Source organism: Tamandua tetradactyla, chromosome 11 (genome assembly GCF_023851605.1).
Source record: "Tamandua tetradactyla isolate mTamTet1 chromosome 11, mTamTet1.pri, whole genome shotgun sequence".
NCBI classification, from domain to species: domain Eukaryota; kingdom Metazoa; phylum Chordata; class Mammalia; order Pilosa; family Myrmecophagidae; genus Tamandua; species Tamandua tetradactyla.
The window spans coordinates 8042240-8062435 of record NC_135337.1 but is presented as its reverse complement, the minus strand read 5'-3'; the positions used below and the strand labels follow the sequence as shown (position 1 = coordinate 8062435).

Here is a 20196-nt window from a genome sequence, read left to right as displayed (position 1 = left end):
ATGCGTGTGAATGTTACACAGGTAACCGGGCAGGGGCAGCAATGACAGGGTCATCATTAACACGCTGAATTCTACTGATTTAGCAAGAGAACAAAAGTTTACAGATATGAGGAGTTTCTGACAGTAAGATTTTTTAAATATTTTGGACGTTTTAAATTTAAAGCACTGAACTCCATGCCTTTCCATGTTAAGAGGGTGACTGATTCAATGACATATTTTCAGCTGGAATGAAAAAAGTCAGAAAAAAGATGTGATATTTATCACTGTCCTAGGAAATTTAAATTTTATTTTCCCTTTCTAAGCTCTTATTTACTTATCCATATCAGCTTTGCAGGGACAACACTTCAAATGGATGCCCTGCAAGAATGCCAGCCACTGACAGAATCTGTACATCTACAATTATACTGTCTACTGAGAATCTGCTGTCAGAAACTTCAGTATGTTCTCTGTATATTCTTCCATATATTCCACTATTAATCAAATAAAACTTACCTTAAGATAGGAACGCAGTGATAACCATATCTTAATGTTCTCCACCTTTTTAAGTCTGAAATGAGGTATTTCATATTTCCTAGCTTTCCTGGCAGAAGTAATATGGCTGAAAAGTTTTGCAAACAGAAATCTCTAGAGAAGGTTAAAAAAAAAATCACAAAGTAAAACATATATTATGTGCGTCTGTGTGTATTTATGTAATTATAAACAATATTAATAGCATATAAAATGTAAAAAAGGATGAAATTCTAATCAGTGATCACTAAGATGAGTGGGGGGAAAACCACCTGAATAGCTCATGACCCTATTGCTTCTAAAGTATAATATGGCACACTCCTAACGTTTATAAAGAACATTCTTCAGAGACCTTTGTTAATCCCTTACTTCACAAACTCAAATGTTTACTGGCTTCTGGCTAACTCTCAAATCACATTTCTATTCAAAATCATGTTTCTTGTGTACATCTTCAATATGTTAAGTCTCAGACCATAACTCTCACCAACTTTCAATAAATTTATCACTTGGCCATTTTTTCACAAAAACATTATCCATTTCAGAATTCCTACATATACTAAGGATAAAGAATAGCAAAGACACACTGAAGTGCAGGTGCTAGGTCATCTCCTAAGCTCACTCACCAGCTAAGCCGCTTATTCCTACACACAGGGCTCAGCAGAATTTCAGATTATAGCATGTCATTTGTGAACAGTCAATATGAAAACGTAAAATCCACAATTACCAGAAGTCCACTCACCACTCCTTCGTTATCCAAAGTAACTTTTGGAGAGGGTTAAAAAAACAATAACACTGCAATGGATTATAAATATAAAAAAAAAAAGAAGTACAACGAAATTTTACTTGTTTTCCCACTCACCTGTTTATATGTTCTCTCTGCCACACACATCATAAAAAAAAACATCCAAGTAAGACACAATCGTTCAAGAAAATTAATTACAGACAAAATAATAACAGGTGTAACAGGCGGTGCTCCACAAAAGAGAGTCAAGATCTCCTCAGCTGAAATGGACTTTAGTTGATCAAGATTCTTCTCACGGAAAAGTCGATATAAGAAAGGAAAAAAGGCTAATCCAATGGTGACGACATTTCCCAGCATCTGATACCCTACACCTTGCTGATATGCATTAACCTGGGAATTAATTAAAAATTTCTATCATTATTCAACAGTCAAATTGAGCTACAAAGCAATATTTGTCAAATACTAGATTATTAAAAATAGATAAATAGAAGCAAAGTTTTAATGATATACAGATTTATGGCTTCTCGATATTATTAAAAATTAAGCTCAAATGAGTTAAGGAATACATGTATAGTATAACTGAGCCACTTATGATGCTAATAGAGACCATGTTTAACAAAAAAAGTAAAAACTGACTACAAAATTTTTTAAATATATACTTATGTTTCAAAATCAAAGAGGCATATTTGTTTTGATCACTAAGTAGAGTCTATAAAATAGTTGATCACAACATAGATTTGAAAACTCAAAAACGCTTTAAACCTTACCCTACTCATGATGATACCACTTATTTCCAATACTGACATATCCATCTTTTTGCATTCATTCCCTTCCCAGATTATTGCACTAACTCGATCAGAGGCAGGACTTGAGTTCTGAAGCCAGAATAAATGATTCTGGAAAAAATATACAGAAGAAATATATATTTAAAATAGATACATATATACATAAAATATATTTAAAAATATGGAGAAGAAATATATAAAACCATTTCCCTTTACTTCTCTTTTTCTTTCCTCCATTAGTTTGCTTTTATCCTTCACCCAACTCACAGGGTAAGCTCACCAAGGTTCAGCCTCATCATTCTACTCTTCCCGTCACGGAGCTCATCATTCCAATCATCCACCATCTCCAAGATGCTGATTTCTGGTCCTTTTTTAAAGTTAAGCCTTTTTTTCCTTACCTGGACAGAAACTAAACGTCTTCTATAATAAGGGGAGGCAGGATTCCATGATCTCCAGTGCTTCCCCCTCTGAAGATAAGTTGGGATATTAAAATAGAAAATATTTCTTGAGCAATGAGATGACGCTGGGAGGAGCAGGAGGTTAGACAGGAGCAGTACTACGAGGACTCAGATATGTTGTGAATGGCTAAGGGGTTAAGTTTACTCTGTTCTCATCAGGACGCAGAAAAGCAGAGAAAGCTCAAGACAAAAAAGTCACCATGAAAACATCCCCACTTTCCTTTGCCATATCATGCTTTACTCTTTTAAGTACCACCTTAAGTCGCATTTCCCCAACATGGTCTTCTCCAACCACTACAAGCCTCACTAATTTCACCTTTTTCTGAAATGTAAAGCCCTTATAGTCTGTATCTGAAAAGTTAGCATTTAATTACATTCTGCTTTTATAGTGTCCTCTACTTATTTCCCATATAATAGTATTGTTCCCAAACTAAAATATAAGTGCACAGAAAAATGACCATGTAGCATATTTCTTCTCTTTCAACCATAATGCCTAGCATAATACTGAGCATTAATTAATTATTGACTCACTGACTGATCCAACAAATATTTATTAAACAACTACTATGCACCATGCACTGTGGATACAGTGAAGAACAAGAGAGATGTGGTCCTCGCCATCAAGGAGCTTACAGAATTCTGAAGAAGACATGATCAAATAAATATACTTACTGCCCAGCATGGTAAGGGAAGGAAGGAGCTCTTTAGGAGTATAAGAGAAGACTTCTAGAAAGAGGTATCACTCAAGCTGAGACCAGAAGAATCTAGTCACAAGCAAAGGAAATTGGACACAGAAAGAGAACACCGCAGAAAGAAGCCAAGGGAACCTGGAGGAGAAAGGAGAAGGTGGTGCCATGTGCACTGCCATGTAACAGAGAAGCAAAAAATCAAGGATCACTGGTGGCCAGCCCCAGAATGCCACAGTCTTTGGGGAGAATGCACAGTCTTACTGATGCCTCAATTTTGGACTTCTATTTCAAAACCAGGAGCCAATAAATTCTTATTGTTTGACTACCCCCCCCCCCCAAAAAAAAATAAATAAATAAAAACAAAAAAATAAAATAAAGAGCCAGAAGGATACACTGACTGAGAAGAAGAATGGAGAACTGTAGTGTATACATAATAATTGAACATTGTGCAGCTACAGAAAGTCATGAGCCATGCAACAATACCCAACGCAAAATAAGCCAGAAACAAAAGAGCAAATATTGAATGGCCTCATTTGAAAAATAATTATAAGAAAATCGAGGTCTAGATTACAAGGTCATATAGCAGTCACATTTAGTCTGCAGCTGCAATTTTATTTCTAGATTTTTGAGAGGCTGAGCTATATCTGTATAACCTGGTAAATCCTTGGAAAATTGGATACCAGTGTGACACCTAAGACTCAGAGTAGGAGTTCTGCAGGTCTGAAAGTCAGCTTTACACATGCAACAACTATTAAATAAACTGGAAAAGAGATCACACTTCAGCGAGAGATAAGAACAGAGCCAACTGGGGCAGGACCAAGGTAAAATACAAGGGTAAGGAAGACACTGTCTGTAGTTTAGAACTTCACCTACTCTAGGAGACCAAAGGAAGAGAGGTTAACTTTGTTCAAAACCTAAATTTTCTGAGGCATATAATATAACTCAACCTGTCTGGAGAAATCATTTCAACAACCCAAACACAGGTAGCCCAGAATGGGAATAAGGGCTTGTAATTCTGTATAGCTTAATGTAAGGCCCAGATACGACCCAGAGAGTTGAGCAGATAATTAAAAAGTATTGGCAAACTCCCTTAAGGGTTGGGAATAAAACATGGAACTATTAAATTTTACCACAAGGGAAACCCCCGATACTGTGTCAAACATTCAGGACACCTAAGTCAATAGGCCAAGCCCTTGATCTTGAGCCTCACTTTGTGAAGTTTATGTATGTAGCAGAGAAGCTTAGCCTACCTATATGTATGCCTAAGAGTTACCTCTGGAGGACCTCTTTTGTGGCTCAGATGTGGCCTCTCCTTCTCTAAGTCCAACTCTGCAAGTGAAATCATTGCTCTTCCCCCACGTGGGACATGACATCCAGGGGTGAAAGTCTCCCTGGTAGTGTGGGATCAACAATTCCTTCCTGAACCAAAGGGGGAAAAGATCTGTAACAAATAAGGTAATCATGGCTGGGAGAGTTCAAATAGTCGAGAGGCTATTCTGGAGGCTACTATTACACAAACTTCAGCTAGCTATTGCTATTTATCATCATTTGTCAAACTGCAACCAAAACCATTCCTGTGAATCCTAAAGAATACCTGGGGCTTTATCTGAGATTCTGCAATGGTTCCATGCACTATGATTACTTTCTAGAAACCTACAGCCTCCAGATGGTTCCTAGCCAGAAAAGTCCTGAAACCCAGAGGGGCCAGCCTCTCCAGAGCATCAATGAGTTCTCTCACCCTATCCCATATTTTCAATAGCCCTTTCCAATATGAAAAAGCTAGAATGGGCATAGCCCAAATACCTCCAAAGACTGGGAGAAAGATCAAAGGAGAAGGTAGAGTTTAACAAAGAAGACAGGATTTAACAAATGGGTATGACTGCTGAATCATTATATTGGTATTTCTTTAATATCCACTGTTTTGGAGCAGCTAGAGGGAAAACCAAAAACTGTGGAGCTATAACTGATACCAAACTCTGAAATCTGTTCTATAACTAATCGTTGAGGCATGTTTTGAAGTTTATTGCTTTTTTTGTATATATGTTATTTTTCACAATATAAAAAAATAAATAAAAATATAAAAGAATGAGACAAAGGGAAATTTAAAAAAAGTGTTCCAGGCAAAGAAACCAGCATGTCTAAAGGCCCTGAATCAGATGAGAGCAAGCAACTTTCAGAAAGTCAAAGTGCAGTCGAGTTCAAGTTATGCCATAAAAGGAGCAGGGAGGGAATGGCCAGCGATGAGATTATAGAAAAAAATAATAATAAAAGGATCAGATCAGAAGCAAATAATCCAGAAGGAAAAATCAAAGTAACTAAGAGATCTGAAGGGGTGTGGCATTATGAAGTTTGTATTCTAGAAGCATCACTGGCTGCAGTATGGAAAATGAAACAAAGGCTGGCAAGTCTAGAGAAGCCACTGATGTGAGATGCTGCTGGCCTGGACCAAACAGGGTGGAGACAAATGGACAGATTCAGAGATTTAAACAGTAGATTCGAGAGTGTGATGATTGATTAGAAACACAAAGAAGAGGGTAGTCAAGAATGGTTCCAAGACTTCTGCCTTGGCGATTAGGGATGTAAGTCAGAGTGGGAGGAATAAAAGAAGAACAACAGGTTGGATGGGAGAAGGAACTAAATAACGACAACATGACGAGTAATTCTTACCACATTATTCTTATGCCTTCAAAACGAATCCCATAAATGCTAACTAAGGAAGACAAGATCATCCTGACGCCATGGACAACTACTGAGGGCTAATGTGATTTAGATGAATCTCTGGGCTGAATGTATATAATATTTACGTTCAAACTTTGCAAAATTAGAGAAAATAGCATAAAACTTTAATGAGAAAATGTATGTTGTTCCTGGTTAGTTTTTAAGAACTATATACATTTAAGAAAATTATATACATTTTATGAAGTGAGATTTTTTTCATGAAAATGTGTAACCTAAATCAATGGTGTCTTACAATCAAGATACCTAAATGGTCTCTGAGAACCAGAAAATTCAATAATTAAACAAATGGATATCTATCATCCATTATTCATAAGGCACTGTGGAAATATTGAGCTTAAAGAAACAAAATATTAAGAAGTCTCATGATCACTATCATTAAATATTTGAAAGGCTGATACATGGATTGCCCTAGGGCACAAATAGAATTAACAGGTAGGAAAAACAGAGACAGATTCCAGCTAAATAATAAGAACCATTTTTCAAGCACTCAATTTATTAAGCAGTAGAGCTAGCTGTTTCATGAAATAACAAACACTCAATTTCCAGAAGTATTTAAGTAGAGGCCAACTGATCATCTGATGGGGATATTAAAATGCTGACATTTATTGAATGCTTACTGCTTGCCAGGCATTGTGCTAAACACTTTATCTCATTCAATATTTCACAGCATTCCTAAGAAGAAGGAACTATTATTATTACATACAGATGGGGAAAGAATTTCTATACATGTAGAAAGAATTCCTACATTGTTTGGAAGGCTAAAATACTTTCTAAGGCATCTCCTATTCTAAGGCTCTCTGATTTTATGATATTAATACAAAACCTGAAATTAAAAGCATCACTTGATTTATACATTATTAGAGAAGCAATGTCATTTCCGACTAATTTACATACAGTACCATGACGTGTATAAAAATATAAGATAGACCTACCATTCAAACAACCCTGCTCATCCAAAATGAACATCTAGGATCATTCCAAGGAGAATAATGAGACAAAGTATTAAGAACAGTTTAGGTTAGGGCAATTTTCCCTGGCTTCTAATCCCAGAATCTTCATCTACAACTTGTGCTCAATTTCCTCATCTCTAAATTGGGGAAAATAATAGTATCTATCTTCTAGGTTGACTGGAAAGTTAAATGATCAAATACTTATTTATGATAAGTACGCAATAAATGTTAGCTACTATTATCATCACCTTCACAGACCTGCTGAAAAACATCCTCTTTGGGGTCACGTTTGGCCCCTGAGTGAAGGGTATTCACATGGGCCCCCTCACTGTCACTGGTGACAGACGATCGGCACTCGGGGCCGTGCAGCAGGTCGTCCCATAACATATCTTCAGTCTCGGAGTCATGGCGGGTGCTTTCTGAGTCTCTTCTTGCCATGTTGAGGTTTCGAGAGTCACCACTCAGGCCTGATCTAGAGCCCTTTAAAAGAAAAACTATGCAATTTTTTTCATGCATTTTTTATTTATTTATTTTTTATTAATTAAAGAAAAAAAAAGAAATTAACCCAACATTTAGAAATCATTCCATTCTACATATGCAATCAGTAATTCTTAACATCATCACATAGATGCATGATCATCATTTCTTAGTACATTTGCATCGATTTAGGAAAAGAACTAGCAAAACAACAGAAAAAGATATAGAATGTTAATATAGAGAAAAAAATAAAAATAATAATAATAGTAAAAAAAAAGAAAAGGAAAAAGAAAAAAAAAAGACAAACAGACAGACAAAAAAAAACCCTATAGCTCAGATGCAGCTTCATTCAGTGTTTTAACATGATTACTTTACAATTAGGTATTATTGTGCTGTCCATTTTTGAGTTTTTGTATCTAGACCTGTTGCACAGTCTGTATCCCTTCAGCTCCAATTATTTTTCATGCATTTTTGAAAATAATTATATATCTGAAGTAAAACTGAAAGAAGCTACCTATGGCAATGGCTGGCAAGATATCATAAATTGACCACCACATATTAATTTGTTCACAAGCTTCACATACCAATAATGCATTTTTAAAAATTTAAATGTCAAGCTCTGATGACCCTCTAACAAGTAGGACTTAAATAAAAACTCCCTAAGCATACCTAGGGGTCACTGAAGGAGCTTGACCAAATTTATTGACATATCCAAAGTGTCCACCACTCTAAATATTATGAGCTTGACTACGGACCTGGGCATGCTCAGGGACCCAGCCCCAGAATGGAAAAGGATAATCAGGAAGAGGAAGAGAATAAACAACATAAATCTTCTGAAGTAGAAATGTTAATATGAAAGTTTTCCACAACCCCAACTACATGTCAATCAAAACCAAACCCAAACTACACCACCATCTACTCTGCTTAATTTTGAACTACAATATTCCAAATGTTATGACAGGCCCACTAGTTTCCACGATGACATTTACTGCTCTAATCTTTCAGAAGTCTTTCCTCAAGAATCTGCCCTCGTCAGTGTCAATCTTACTTACATGGAAATTATGTTTAAGAATAAACTCCACACTCCAAGTAAATATTAAGCGACCTTCTCATTATTTAGGGATGGAATGATCTCTTTCTGAGGATCAACTATGATACTTTTAGGGTTAGAGTAAAAGTGTAAACTTTAAAAGTTCATTCTCTTTCTGAGGGTGAACAGAGATTTAAAAGCTGCTATGGATAGTCAGGTGGATGGCCAGAAACAGGGAGGAGAGACAGGTAAACAGAACCACTACTTTTGGGCAACGACAGAAAAACAGAATGAATAAAGTTTACTCAAGAATACTCCTTGATCTCTCAAAAGGATACTTTACCTGGCTGAAGGCTGCTGATTCAAATTCTGACTCAGCCAGACTATCTGAATCCCGCACAATATGAGACCACTTTGGAGTGTTTTTCTTTACCTGCCAAAAATTAAGCCAACAAACCACAGAAAAATATGTCAAATCCCCTGCTACGATTCAGTGAATTAGTAATAATGCCTATACTTTTATAAACTAAAATAAAAATTACCTGAGAGTTTGGGTGCTTCGAAAGTATTGATTTTCTATTCTTAACTTCACAACCATTGTCGCTTGAGGCCCCTTCCACGCTCCTACGTAACAGCACCATCTGCGTCCGTGCTTCACCATCTTCCTCGCTTGACAGATCATCTGAGATGCCGTTACCCAAACGCCTAAAACCCTCCTACAAAGAGAACAGCAATACCCTCACTGGGCACAGTACAAAATCTCTAGGAAACTGCATATGCAAAAACAACAACAACAAAAAAAAAGCATGTAAAAACTAAAAAGCAGTAAAAACAGTCTAAAGGGCGGGCCGCGGTGGCTCAGCGGGCAAAGTGCTTGCCTGCTATGCCGGAGGACCTCGGTTCGATTCCCGGCCCCAGCCCATGTAACAAAAACGGAGAAACAGAATACAATAAAACAAGAAAATGTTTAAAAATGTTTCCCTTTCTTCCTTCCTTCCTTCCTTCTATCCTTCCTTCCTTCTCTCTGTCTTTCCTTTAAAAAAAAAAAAAAAAAACAGTCTAAACTCAAACCAAACAAACCTATATATATTACTTGATTGCAAAAGAAAAATACTGAACCTGCCACTCAGCAGCCTAAATGATGAAGCAGTATTACTTAGTGGTTAGAAACACAGGCTCGGCATTGGACTGTACAATACAAACAGTGAACCCTAATATAAACCATGGACTAGAGTTAACAGCACAATTATAATAATATTCTTTTATCAACTGTAACAAAGGCACCACACCAACGCAAAGTGGTAATCATACAGAGGATATATGGGAATTCTGAATTTATAGCATGATTTTTCTATAAACATACAACTTCTCTAATAAAAAAAATTAATACTTTTAAAGAAAGGCTCAAGTCAAAATCTCAGTCTGAAACAGCTCTTCTACTTTCTCCCTAGGTAACTTTACTTGCTACTAACCATCTCTGGGGATCAAATAATAATATCAATTTTAAAAGCATCTATGCACAGGATTGTTGAAAAAAATAAAATGGGTTCATATGCATAAGTCACTTAGTAACAGTGCTTGGTTGCACTAATGGCTCAATATTAGCTATTTTCATAATTATAAATACGTGACAGTTTAACACATCAGAAACTATTCAGACTATAAAGTAAAAGTGCAGTAAGTTTTTTAAACACAGAACAGACCAACTCTACCTGGAAAACAGTTTCCAAACCCTTACTCTACAATCACTGCCTCTCTGGAAAGTGGCACAGCAGACCCTACATAAATATGTTTATTAAACCTAACAGCCTACTGCTAAGGTCAGATCAGTAGCAGACTGAATAACAAGTTCCAGTTCTAAAATTTATAAGCATAGTCCTTTTTACTTTCACTTATTTGTCCTTTTTACTTTCACTTATTTGTTAAGACAATTATACAAACCTTTTAGGATCTATTTTGTACCTCTACAAAAGCCTAAAATAGGAAGATTTTACATAAGAAAGAACAGATATTAATGTTATACATATTATACTCATCTATATCTTACCCTATGGCACTTTTCTCCATCTGAAAATTTTGCTTTCTCTCTTGTTTGCCACATTTTGACCTCTGGTCGACATTGTCTCTTCTTAATGATAGGATGCAGATAACTTGATTCATTTTCAATTTCAGTCCCTTTGTCAGATACTACTTTTACTCTTTTAGTCCTATATTTTAAAAGGAAAAAGATCACTAACTAATTTTCTAAAAGTAACACCTTTCATCTTTCTGCCGAGTACAATATATTATTCTGAAGTCAAGAAAATTTAGAAATATTTTTCAGGCTTCTAGCTTGCTAGCGGAGTAGACAGACAGAAACCAGTTATCTCTATTATCCAAAGACTCATGTCAATCAAGAGGAAGCTTATACTCTTCACTATTGCAAGAAAGTGGGTTCACAGTCTTCTCTACTTTCCCTCTCAAACACTATACCAATACCTATCAACTATTGGTTGTGATGTCTTCCTCTCTTTCCATCCATGTAAATATTACCCATCTCTTGAAGCCCTGAAACTCTAAATTTCTTTGTGACTCCTCCTGACTGCTTTACCTCAGAATAATCACCTCATTTGTTGAACTACATGTTATATATATATTGCTATATCATATATTAACTCATATATAATATAGTATATGAACTAGTCTATCATTCCATTTGCTGAACATGGCCTGTTGTCAGCACATAATCAGTTATAATAGTTTTATATCGCTGTGACTGCATCATATCTGCTACTCTTATTTTCCTAATTAGACTGTAAAATCACTGAGAATGGGGAGACACAGTTCCCTGTACAATGCTCAGAATAAAAACTCAAATACTCACTTTGACTGAAGAGTGTAAACACATCTTTAGAAAGATGTGTGAATATACTTCATTTTTAAAAAGTAACAGGAGGGGACATCATGTTGAGAAAAATAAGCGAGACACAAAATGACAAATGGACAGATCTCACTGATAAAAAATCCTTAGAACATTCAAATTCATAAAGTCAGAAACTAGAACACAGGTTACCAGGGGCCACAGTGGGGACAGGGAATGGGGAGTTAATGCTTAATTGATATAGAATTTCTGTTTTGGGTGATAGAAAAGTTTTGGTAATGGACAGTGGTGATGGCAGCACAACATTGTGAAAGTACTGAAAACCAATGAATTACAGATTTTAAAGAGGCTAAAACAGGAAATTTTATGTTGTATACAAGTTACCAGAATAAAAATTTTTAAAACCCACAGAACTGTACAACACAAAGAATAAACCCTAGTGTAAACTATGGTCTATGGTTAATAGTTTAATTATAACAATATTGTTTCATTTCATTTCACTGCAACATAGGTACCACACTAATGCAAATACTAACAGGGAAAACTGTGGGTGTCAGGGGGATGCGACATGGGAACTCTGTACTCTGCATAATTTTTCTGTAACCTACACCTTCTATAATAAATAAAACAAAACTATAAAGGATCTTTATTTTTAAGTCACAATAATTGATATATGACAAAATAAGTACTTCTTTGAGTCATATTAGTGCTGCAGCAACTGGCAAAATCATGAACTAGATAAAATATGTCTTAGTTCCATTTTTCTTTCTGTTTTTTGCCCATCAACACTAAATGCCTGTCCTTATATTCCATCTCGAAATAGGTATCAGCTTTCACATCAGAAAATACCTGATCTTTCTAAATCCTTCTTTCACGATGTTGGCTAATTTGGTTTAAAATATTTACCCTTTTCAGAGTACTTATATTTTTATTGTCTTGAAATTCAAAAGTCATTCATGACTATAAAACAACGAGAGAATAGGCAGAAAACACTGAATGCAGCAGTTTTGGAGTCTTGATGTCCAGAAGGACATCAGTATTATATAAGCAAGACCTGGATGGAAAAGTGGAGACACTAAGACTGAAAAACTGGGGTGGGCATACTCAATCGAGACCATCTCTAATGTCTGCTGCTGCATAAAGGTGGGATCAGGCAGGTGAAAAGCAGCACACCTCTGCTTCAGAAAAGTGGGGGGAGGGAGGGGCACAACCCTCTCAGTCCTGCAGCTAGTGTTTCCGTGTGGGAATCCAGGAGCCAGCACACTCATTTTAGCCAAATACACAGCCCCTCCTGTGGTGCCTAGTGTCTCCTTCCATCCATGAGATGATTGCTGTGAGTGCCTGGACTTGGGGGAGTCTGGGAAGCCATTCCTTTGGGAGGAGAGAGGGATGCAGAGCAGAGCTCATCAGATAACAGGCCAGTGAGAGCGACATTCTGGGTCCTGCTGCCTCGATCCTTTACACACAGGGGCTCAGGGCACTCAATGCGTACACGAGCAGAGAGGCAGGGGCCAGGCAGCCGCATTGCAATGCCAGGTGCCCTTCTCCAGCCTGCACAGGTGGTTTTGCTGGCCGGCAAAAAGCAGAGCACTCCTAAGCCAGCTGCAAGCTGGTGAAGTCGGACCTCCCAGTCCAGCAGCCCAAAGTCTTTCCACACAGGAGCCTGGGAATCACAGACCCCCTGCACCCAGGAGCTGGAGTCTTCATGTGGTGTTCAGTGCCCATTTCCCACTCCTGAAGTGGGTGACTTCTAGCACACTGGTGGGGGGATGTGCCAGTTTGAAGGATGTATGTATCCTAGAAAAGCCATGTTTTAATGCTAATCCCATTTCATAAAGGCAGCCGTTTCTTCTCATCTCTATTCAGTACTGTAGTTTGGAAACTTTAATTAGCTTATCTCCACGGAGATGTGACTCAATCAGTGTGGGTATTAAATATGATTAGATGGAGATGTGTCTCCATCCATTCCAGGTGGGTTTTGACTGGTTTTACTGGAATCCTTTAAAAGAAGCAGCACTTTGGAAAAAGCTAGAGAACTACGAGAGAGAAAGCCATGAGATTCTGAGGGAGTGGAACTCTGTGGAACCATGAAGCAGAGTTCACTAGCCAAGGACTATTGAAGATGAAGAAGGAAAATGCCTCCAGGGGTGCTTCATGATATATGAAGCCAAAGGAGAAAGCTAGCAGATAATGCCATGTTCGCCATGTACCTTTCCAAATGAGAGAAAGACCCTGATCATGTTTGCCACATGTCTTTCCACTTGAGAAAGAAACCCTGAACTTCATTGGCCTTCTTGAACCAAGGTATCTTCCCCTGGAAGCTTTAGATAGGATAGTTTCTATAGACTTGCTTTAATTGGGTCATCTTCATGGCCTTAGAATTGTAAACTTGCGACTTATTAAATTCCCCTTTTTAAAACCTGCTCCATTTCTGGTATATCACATTCCGGCAGCCAGGAGACTAGAACAGGGGGCCTGTGGCCTTGACTGGATATTCACCTAGTCTGGACCCTGCCAAACAGGCTACCACAGTTGGCAGAGGGAGGTTGTGGGGAACAGAACCTGTTCCCCACAACCTTCTGGGAAAACAGGGAAGTGCAGACTGGCAAACTGCTTCTTTGCCCAGCCTCCAACAGACTTCTGAAAGGGGCCACACCTTCTGAGTCAGGCCCTGACCACAGCTTCGCTGGGAATTACTGACAAGCCAAGTGCCAAAGGAGACCTTTGAGGCCAACCCAAGCAAAAACAGAATATCAGACAAGCCAGGGAAACCAACTTTCAAAATAACTTTATCAAGATAATAAAATGTAAAGAAACCAACAAAAACACAAACTTCTTGAAGAAGCAAGAAGATATGGCCAAGCCAAATGAACAAACAGAAAAGTCAGAGGAGATACAGGATTTGGAATGACTAATCAAAGATGTTCATACAAATCTCTTAAATAAGTTGAATGAGCTGATGTCTCATTAGGAGAATAGAAAAGTCCTATGAAGATTATTTTATTTAATTGGGGAAAACTTCCCAACCCTTATAAAAGACACAAATATGCAAATCAAAGAAGCCCAATGAAGTACAAATAGAATAAATCCAAATACACCCACTCCAAGTAACATAGTAATCAGACTATCAAATGCTAAAGAGGAGAGAGTCCTGAAAGCAGCAAGAGAAAAGTGATCATCATATGCAAGGGACGTCATGAAAGACTAAATGCTGACTACTCATCGGGAACCATGGAGGTGAGGAAGCAATGGTATGATATATTTAAGATTCTGAAAGAGAAACATTGCCAGGCAAGAACTTTTTATCCAGCACAGCTGTCCTAAAGTGAGGGAGAAGAAGTTTGGGTAAGACGGCAGAAAAGGATAGGCTGAATTCACCCCGCACCAAGGAACAGCTAGAGAAGGTATAGGAAGGCCACTAGGACGGCGATTCCAGGGTATACGTGACCTAGGAGGATCTTCTAGACCGCATAGGGAAGCCCTGGTTGCAGAAGCTGAAGAACTGAGATGCAGAGAACCAGAGACCATCCAGCGAGTGCAAACAGCCTAGCGTGCCTATTTCCAAACAGAGGCCCAGAGCCCTCAGGAGTACACAGACAGAGAGAGGGACACAAGGAAGTAAGCCAAGCCACATTCCTTGAATGTACTGTGCTTACATGTGCCACCCTATATCCCACAATTTCCCCCACATCCCATGTACCTGAACCCCATCACCCACCCCCTACCATGCTCCAAGCACTCCCTCCCCGACATCCAGCACACATCCCTATCCCACATCCTCACCCCACATCCCACCCTGTGCAAACACACACCTGCCCCAGACCGACCCACCTCTCCCACACAAGTGTACAACCTTGTCCCACCTCTCCCGAGACACCTGTAGCTGCACCCAGCCTGCAATTCCCCCCTCCCTGGCCCATGCAGGCGGTCACCTGCACATCCAGCCCAGGGGCATTCACCATACCCAGTCACACCTGCCCCCAGTCCATATAGTCGTGCAAACCTGCCCTGCCCCCTTTCCAGCTCTGTGCATCAGTGTAAGGACCTCCCAGATACACGCACATGTGCATACCAGGGCCCCACCCCACAGACCTGCCCATGCTCACAGCTACATCCTCCCCGCCAGGTGCTCACACATCTGTGAACTGACCTCTTCACCACTGCACCCCAACCCCCTACGCCACACATGTGCACACCCTTGCCCCAGCCCCTGGCACAAGTGCCCTGCTCCTACACCTGGCAAGGGCTCACTTGTGCATCTGTGCTACATAGCACCTCCTGCACACACTTGCACCCCTGCCCCAAACCCACTCACCGCACCTGAATAACTGCTCCAGGGCGCTACCTACCCAACATCATCTGCCCCTGACCCACATCATGCAATCCCTGTGACCTGCACCCAGTCCCTACACACTTGCACATCCGCATCCTGGTCCCCCAATCCGTCCACCTGCGTAAGGACACACTCGTGCCCTGCCCTCCTTGTGCCCTCACCTCTGTGCCATCTACCCCACACCCTGATACCAATAATGCCCGTGCTCCATGCAACCACCCATATCCTGCATGTGCACCAGCCCCCATGCATCCATTCAGCCCCATCATCTCCCTCCTACTGCACCCTACCTTTGTGTACCCCACACTATGCCCTGCTCCTGCACTCCAAAGCCTGCTTAAGCTGCACTCCACCTCCACGGCCCCCACAGCACACCTCCACAAGCTTGCAGCCTGCACCCCAGGCTCACAGGCACTAGGTGTAGTGTCTCCAACCCGTACCTGCACTGCACCGCAACCTGTCACTGCAATGTCATGCCCAGTATCCTGCTCTACATCCATCCCGCAAATATAAACCTTTAGTCTACTGAAGGAAATCAACTTCCAAAGTAATCCTATCAGGGTATTTTATGCCTTGAAGGCAACAGAAGATCACTAAACTTAGGAAGATGCAGCCAGATACAGCCCAGCCTAATGACCAAATTAAAACACCAGGGGAGACACAGACTTTGGAACAACTAATGAAAGATGCTCATATAACTATACTAAATAAGATCAAAGGGATGGCTACTGATATAAAGGAGATCAAGAAGACACTAGAAGAGCAAAAGGAGGAATTCAAAAGAATAAACAGAAAAATAACAGATATCACAGAGATTAAAGCTGCAGTAGACCAAATAAAAAATGACACACAACAACAGATTTGACGAGGCAGAAGAAAGAATAAATGAACTAGGGGACGGGGCAACTGATTACAAACACTCAAAACAGCAAAAGGCAAAAAAGATGGGAAAATTGGATTTGGATCTCAGGGAAATGATGGACAAAACAAAGCACACAAATATAAGAATCATCGGTGCCCCACAAGGAGAAGAGTAAAGGGCAAGGAAGGTTAGTTAAGGACATGATGGTGTAAAGTTTCCCAACCCTTATAAATATGCAAATCAAAAAAGTTCAATGAACTCCAAATAGAATAAATCCAAACAGGCCTTCCCCAAGAACATACTAATCAGTCTATCAAATGCTTAAGAGAAGCAGAAAATCCTGAAAGTGGCAAGAGAAAAAGAATCTACTACATATAAGGGTAATCACATAAGACTGAGTTCGGAATTATCAACTGGCACTATGGAGGCAAGAAGACAGTGATGTGACAGATTCAAGATCCTGAAAAAGAAAGACTTCCAGTCAAGAATTCTGTACCACCAAACTGTCCTTCAAAACTGAGGAAGAGATTAAAATTTTCACAGACAAACAAATCCTGAAAGAATCTCGCAACAAGAGACCAACCCTACAAGAAATATTAAAGGGAGTTCTGCCTGCCCAAAAAAAAAGACAGGAGAGGGAGGTCTGGAGGAGGGCACAGAATAAAAGAGTACAAGTAAGGGTAACTTAAAGGATAAAAAGAGAAAGAGGGAAAAGAATATATAGATCTGACAAATAAAATCCAAAGGAAAAGATGGTGGATTCAAGAAATGCTTATACGATAATAACTTCGAATGTTAAAAAGATAAAGATTGGCAGAATGGATTAAGAAATATAATCCAGCTATATACTGCTTACAAGAATTTTCATTTAGAAACAAGGATACAAATGGATTGAAAGTAAAATGTTGGAAAAAGATGTTCCACGCAACCAAAAGAAAGCAGGAATAGCTATACAACTATCAGACAAAACAGACTTTATATGTAAAGGCAGCATAAGAGACAAAGAAGGACACTATATACTAATAAAAGGAACAATTCACCAAGAAGAAATAACAATCATAAATGTTTATGCTCCCAATCAAGGAGCTCCAAAGTACATGAGACAAGCATTGGCAAAACTGAAGGGAGTAATAGATGTTTCAACAATAATAGAAGGAGACTTCAATACACCACTCTCCTCGATAGATAGAACAACCAGACAGAAGACCAACAAAGAAACTGAGAAGTTAAACAACTTGATAAATGAATTAGACCTAACAAACATATATAGGCCATTGTACCCCAAAGTACAAGGATATAGATTCTTCTCTAGTGCTCATGGAACATTCTCCAGGATAGATCATATGCTGGGGCACAAAACATGTCTTTATAAATTTTAAAAGATTGAAATTATTCAAAGCACTTTCTCTGATCACAAAGGAATGAAGCTGGAAATCTATAGTCACCAAAGAATGAGAATTTTCACAAAAATATGGAGATTAAATAACACATCCTTAAACAACTATTGGGACAAAGAAGAAATTGCTAGAGAAATCAGTAGCTATCTGGAGATAAACGAAAATGAGAATACAACATATCAGAACTTATAGGATGTGGCAAAGGCTGCTCTGAGAGGGAAATTTATTGCCCTAAAATGCCTATATTAAAAAAAGAAGAAACAACAAAGATCACGGACTTAACTGCTTAAACCTGGAGGAACTTGAGGAAGAACAGCAAACTAAACCCAAAGCAAATTGAAGAAAACAACAAAGAAAGATTAAAGCAGTGTTAAATGAATAGGAGAACAAAAGAACCATAGAAAAAAATCAATATAACCAAAAACTTAGTTCTTAGAGAAAATCAATAAAATTCATGGACCACTAGCAAGGCTGACAGAAAAAAGAGAGAGGATGCAAACATACAAAATCAGAAATGTGCGGGGGTCATTACCACAGACCCTGAAAAACTAAAACAAAATTATAAGAGCATACTATGAACAACTATATGGCAACAAACTAGACAACTGAGATAAAATGGAACAGTTCCTGGAAACACACAAACAAGCTACACTGACTCAAGAAGAAACAGAAGGTCTCAACAAACCAATCATAAGTACAGAGAGTCAATCGGTCATCAAAAATCTTCCTACAAAGAAAAGCCCAGGGCCAGATGGCTTCACAGGGGAATTTTGTCAAACATTCCAAAAGGAACTTAACACCAATCCTGCTCAAATTTTTCCAAAACGTTGAGGAAAAAGGAACACTACCTAACTCATTTTATGAAGCTAGTATCATTTTAATACCATAACAGGGTAAAGATGCTATAAGAAAGGAAAACTACAGGTCAATCTCCCTAATGAACATAGATGCAAAAATTCTCAATAAAATATTAGCAAATCAAATCCAACAACACATTAAAAGGATTATACACCATGACCAAGTGGGGTTTAATGAGGAATGCACAGGTGGTTCAACATGCGAAAATCAATGTAGGACTTCCGGAGAAGATGGCAGCTTAGCAAGACGCGCGGATCTTAGTTTCTCCTCCAGGACAGCTACTAGGGGAGTAGAAACGATACAGAACAGCTCCCAAAGCCACGACAGAGATAAAAAAGACAGCGTACCCCATCCTGGAATGGCTGGCTGGCTGAGAGAACCCGCTCTGGTGAGATCGCTGAGGGGCGCGGGCTTCACCGGGCAGGGCGGCAAGCGGCCGGAGTCCCTCCCTTCCCCCTTCCCAGGCCGGCTGGGAGAATTGGACAGGCGGTCCCCTCAAACTGTGGCGGCTGGCGCTCACACCATGCGCGGCCCCCCGGACCAACTGAGAGAATTGGATCGGAAATCCCCAGGCCGCGGAGAATGACGACGGGGGGGGGGGCCCTTTCAAACCCGTGACTCCCCGGGAACATGCACTCTCCCGGGCGGGCCGCCGTGGTTGGCGCCCTCCCGCCAAGCTTGGCGCCCCGGGCTGACTAGGAAATTCGGACAGGTGCTTTCCCGGGCTGCGGCGGCCAGCAACCCTCCCCACGTTCGGACCCCGGGCCGGCTGGCATTCTTTCAAGCCGCTTCGGTTAGCGAACCTCCCGGACGACGAGAGTTTACCAAAGTTGAAGGACCCACAGCACCTTTTACCGGTGGGACACGCAGACAAACATGTGCCACGAGCGCCACCTACTGGGCAGGATAAGAAAAACAGAACCCAGAGATTTCACAGAAAAATCTTACAACCTTGTTGGGTCCGACACCCAGGGAAATCTGATTAAATGGCCAGATGCCAGCAGAAGATGACAGATCACGCTCAGAAAATTGAAGATATGGCCCAATCAAAGGAACAAACCAATAGTTCAAATGAGATACAAGAGCTGAGACAACTAATGCTGAATATACGAACAGAAATGGAAAACCTCTTCAAAAATGAAATCGATAAATTGAGGGAGGACATGAAGAGGACATGGGCTGAACATAAAGAAGAAATAGAAAAACTGAAAAAACAAATCACAGAACTTATGGAAGTGAAGGATAAAGTAGAAAAGATGGAAAAAACAATGGATACCTACAACGATAGATTTAAAGAAACAGAAGATAGAATTAGTGATTTGGAGGATGGAACATCTGAATTCCAAAAAGAAACAGAAACTATCGGGAAAAGAATGGAAAAATTTGAACAGGGTATCAGGGAACTCAAGGACAATATGAACCGCACAAATATACGTGTTGTGGGTGTCCCAGAAGGAGAAGAGAAGGGAAAAGGAGGAGAAAAACTAATGGAAGAAATTATCACTGAAA

General features: G+C 39.5%; 1 protein-coding gene across 4 annotated transcripts in view; it reads right to left on the bottom strand.

The window, feature by feature from the left end:
- The window catches only part of PHTF1 (putative homeodomain transcription factor 1), a 140669-nt gene that overhangs the window by 32401 nt on the left and 88072 nt on the right, over positions 1-20196 (bottom strand). For all 4 annotated transcript variants that reach the window (XM_077119828.1, XM_077119829.1, XM_077119830.1 and 1 more), the window contains 7 exons: positions 10425-10584; positions 8920-9093; positions 8721-8810; positions 7129-7350; positions 2017-2145; positions 1367-1639; positions 493-624 (listed from right to left, as the gene is read on the bottom strand). In XM_077119828.1, the coding sequence (XP_076975943.1) occupies positions 493-624; positions 1367-1639; positions 2017-2145; positions 7129-7350; positions 8721-8810; positions 8920-9093; positions 10425-10584 (1180 nt within the window). The remainder of the gene's footprint in view (positions 1-492; positions 625-1366; positions 1640-2016; positions 2146-7128; positions 7351-8720; positions 8811-8919; positions 9094-10424; positions 10585-20196) is intronic.